Source organism: Arachis duranensis, chromosome 10, assembly GCF_000817695.3.
Source record: "Arachis duranensis cultivar V14167 chromosome 10, aradu.V14167.gnm2.J7QH, whole genome shotgun sequence".
NCBI lineage: Eukaryota > Viridiplantae > Streptophyta > Magnoliopsida > Fabales > Fabaceae > Arachis > Arachis duranensis.
The window spans coordinates 1,007,552-1,011,213 of NC_029781.3; the positions used below are offsets into that span (position 1 = coordinate 1,007,552).

At 32.3% G+C, this 3,662-nt stretch overlaps 1 protein-coding gene across 1 annotated transcript; it reads right to left on the reverse strand.

Moving 5' to 3' along the window:
* Window positions 1-249: 249 nt before the first annotated feature.
* LOC107468189 (uncharacterized) lies at window positions 250-3,176 on the reverse strand. The gene is made up of 9 exons (XM_016087444.3): window positions 2,971-3,176; window positions 2,519-2,599; window positions 2,277-2,326; window positions 1,785-1,862; window positions 1,206-1,263; window positions 1,067-1,116; window positions 856-964; window positions 713-774; window positions 250-585 (listed from the first exon to the last, which is right to left on the reverse strand). The coding sequence occupies exons 1-9, from the start codon at window positions 3,052-3,054 to the stop codon at window positions 543-545; spliced, it is 615 nt and encodes a 204-aa protein (XP_015942930.1). The 5' UTR covers window positions 3,055-3,176; the 3' UTR covers window positions 250-542.
* Between the last annotated feature and the right edge of the window lie 486 nt (window positions 3,177-3,662).

A 3,662-nucleotide genomic window follows, 5' to 3' on the forward strand; every position in this document is an offset into this window, starting at 1 on the left:
TAACTATTGTTAACCAAAAAGGCACAATGATAATATATTTTAACTTTTTCGTTTACAATTTTATCCACACATTTTTTTCTTTATTTTTTTCATAATCAAGATATCTCGCAATTCTTCTTCCCTCGACACTGGTTAGTGTCACACGACTTTCCTAGTTTCCTAAGCTAGAACGAATTAGATTCGCTTCTTCTTTTTTAAAAAAAAAAAAAAAAAAAACATTGCGTCTCAACCATTAGCAATCTGCATCAATTACATAAAATTGAAATTCATATTCCAACCTTTTTCCTTAGCTTTTTGCCGAAAGGCCATATTCTTCATGATGTGTAGGATTTGTACTATCCTACATTCCATCATCCAGATCAACAAGTCTGTGTCACAGAATCTCATGAAATGTATATATCAAAGTTATTTCTTCAACTTAGATTGTAATTATCCAACTGTACTCTTTTGTCCCAAGAAAGGAGAAAATATGATGGGGGTAAGCTAGTTGATTTCAGATGGTTATCCTGTGAGTAAATAACACCATAGCCAATTAGCCGTGCTTATTCGACATGCGAAAAACCACCACCAGTTTCAGCACGCGTCCTACAAAAGAAATTGGAAAGTGAAGGCTCAGGAGCCCAAGCTTTTAAACAAAGCTATACATTGGAACTAGGAAGCAATACAAAAAAATGGATTGGTAGTAAAATGATGTTAAGAGTTCAATACTTACTTGTGATCAGAAGGATTTGGCATAACCTCATAAACAATAGTTGCAACCACATCCCTTTTTAACTGTACAATAAGAAAGTAATTATTCAGGGTAATGAATGCAAACAATTCGGCTAATAGCCCTGAATTTAGTAATTAAAGTACCTGAGTGGCTTCGCCTTTAAGGCCAATATAGTGGATTTTGCTTGTATCGGCTCCAAAATTGTCAGGAAAGTGCAGCGTAATATTTCCCACACTTTGAAATTTTGAATATCTAATGAAAAGGATTGATATATTAAAATACCAAGAAAGCAAGGACACATGCTGACAAGCTAATGTAACGGAGGTACTAAAGTGACAAGTGCAACATGATTACCTTGTCTGGTATTCCAATACTCCTTGCATATTCTCAGCCAAATCCCATTCCTTCACAAAATAAAACAGTTAGTTTCATATATGTTGTGGAGTTGGGTCAATCAATGAATTCCTTGAAATCCTTTTAAAGAACCTATTACCTGAATGGCTTGCATGCTTTGTGCATCTGAAAAGTCAATTCCATCTCGATTGATAAACCTAATTGAATTCAAAGTTTTCAGTCGCTTAATCAGGTACTTTACGAAGGCCAGGTATTACATAGAGATGACACTAAGTCTATTGAATCAGGTCCAAAACTAGACTGCATTACACCTATGTAAAAGCAAGTAATAAGGAACATGTCAAAATGCATATAGCCATCTATCTACATTTTCGTCTTTCATTTTACAACCTTTCCTCCACAAGCTAGATGTCGGCGTCAGTACACCTAGTCATTTATAACAGTAAAACTAAAGGATCTTACAAGTATTTTCTAACATATTTGAATTGTTTTCTTAACATCCAACAGAGAATATAAGCAAGCAATCATACAAATAGCAACAGATGACAGCTTTAAGCAGGCAAACGACTCATGACAATCAAAGTCGGTTGTTGTAAAACTAAAGTTGTGGTGGCTAATACTTATATATGAACTTAAAATATTATTTTCAGGAATTACTACCAAATTCCACTTGCAAAGGGAAGGCATGGAAAAGCTGCTCCAAAACCAAACAACTTACGCTCTCATTTTAGCAGGGCTTGTCCCATCAGCTCCGCCTACTATGGATATGCTTTTGATTTTGACATCTGAAGTAAATCTATTTCACAAAGCATCCAAAAAGAAAAGGTTCCATAAGAACTGATAGGATAGAAAAGAAAAGTAAGTGCCATTAATGCTTTTAGCAGAAAGTTGAACACGGAAACATGCAGAATTTCATGGCTGGAATGCAATGGAAAGCCATTAGGATGAAAGGAAGTCTCTCCCCAAAAAATTAAATAAATAATCTTGGCCTTTGGCCTTCTAGCAGTCATAAACTGCCAAACAGTACATTTATCAAAATAATAAAATAGAAATGAAAATCTATATGCAACAAACTTCATGAATCTGCAGTATATATATAATAACAGTAAAATAAAAAATATAGTCAATATAGCATATTAAAACATGAGAACTGTCAGTTCAGCATTCACAAAACACAAAAGGCTTCACTGTTTAGACAATAGAAACTTACGGAATGAAAACAAGTAACTCAGGATCACCCTCATTGCTTTCCAAGTGTTCCTGTTGAAAACAAGAGGGCCAAAAGGGATATATCATTATAAGTTAAAAGACCAGAATACAGAAACAGTGAACCTCGAAACTCTCGTATCTAGCAATAGAAATAAAAGTAACATGACAAAATGGAAGCAAGAAGTTCATTTCATTCAATGAGAAAATAAAAAAGGAGCTAAAGTGGATTGTTGAATGTATTACCCCAGAAGAATTCAGACGCTCCTCCCAAGCTTTAAAAACTGACTTAACACTTCCTGGTCTTGCCTCATTCAAAGCAGATACCTGAAAAATGATTTTATGTTTTTAACAGAATCACTGGAAGAATCAGAGGAATTTTTTACGACTTCCTATTAATAATTGCTTTGAAAGACACAGAAACCATGAAACCATATAAGCACACATAAACACACCTAAGCATGATCAAAATGAACAGCAAAACCCAGCTACGCATTTTGTCAAACACTAACTGTGCATTACACTTTCAATGTGATTCACTAAGTTATAGTGCATACATATACTCCAAATCCAAACCATGGGTTCAGTAAACTAAAATCCAATATCATCAACAAACTAGATTACCCCAACTGACCCAATTTGATTAAGAATAGGTTGCTGGGAGAAATGGGGGGTTTGTAGAGAGAGAAAGGACAAACCTTGGAGAGGTCGATGTGCTTGTATAGAGACCAATCGGTGGAACAATCGTGGTCTTCGCAACTGTGATCATGTAAGCACGCCATCGTTGTTCTTCCTATTCGAGTTCAAATAAGAAATGAACGCAGCAAATTTTGATTCTTTTCTTTTCGATTTGAGTTTAGTTCAGCTAAATTCGCGTACCCATGCGACACAAAGAGCCATATCAACCTAAACGACGCCGTATTGTTTCTTTCTTCCTTTTTCCCTCTTAAGTCCTAACAACAAATGAAAACCAAATCACAAGATTTTAATTATTTTTTTTATATTTTTTCTTTTTTATTTTTGGTACAATTCTGAGGTGAAAATTGTCTTATAGGATTGAGAAAATAAATTATTTAAATTTAAAATGTTAATAGGATTGAGAAAATAAAATTTTGAATATAAATTTTTAAATTTTTTTTAAATTAAATAGAATTAAAAAAATAAATAAATTTAATAACATTTATAAATAACTAATATCTAAATAATGTAAATAAATTTTTACATTGATTTTGTTACACATAATAATAACGTAATTTTTTTAATAATATTTTTTAATTTAATTTGATTTATTTTATATATTTTACATGTTAAATAATTTAAGATATTTTAATTTTTTATAACTTATTTTTAAATTATTGTATTAAATTTATAATTTTAAAAATAAAAATAA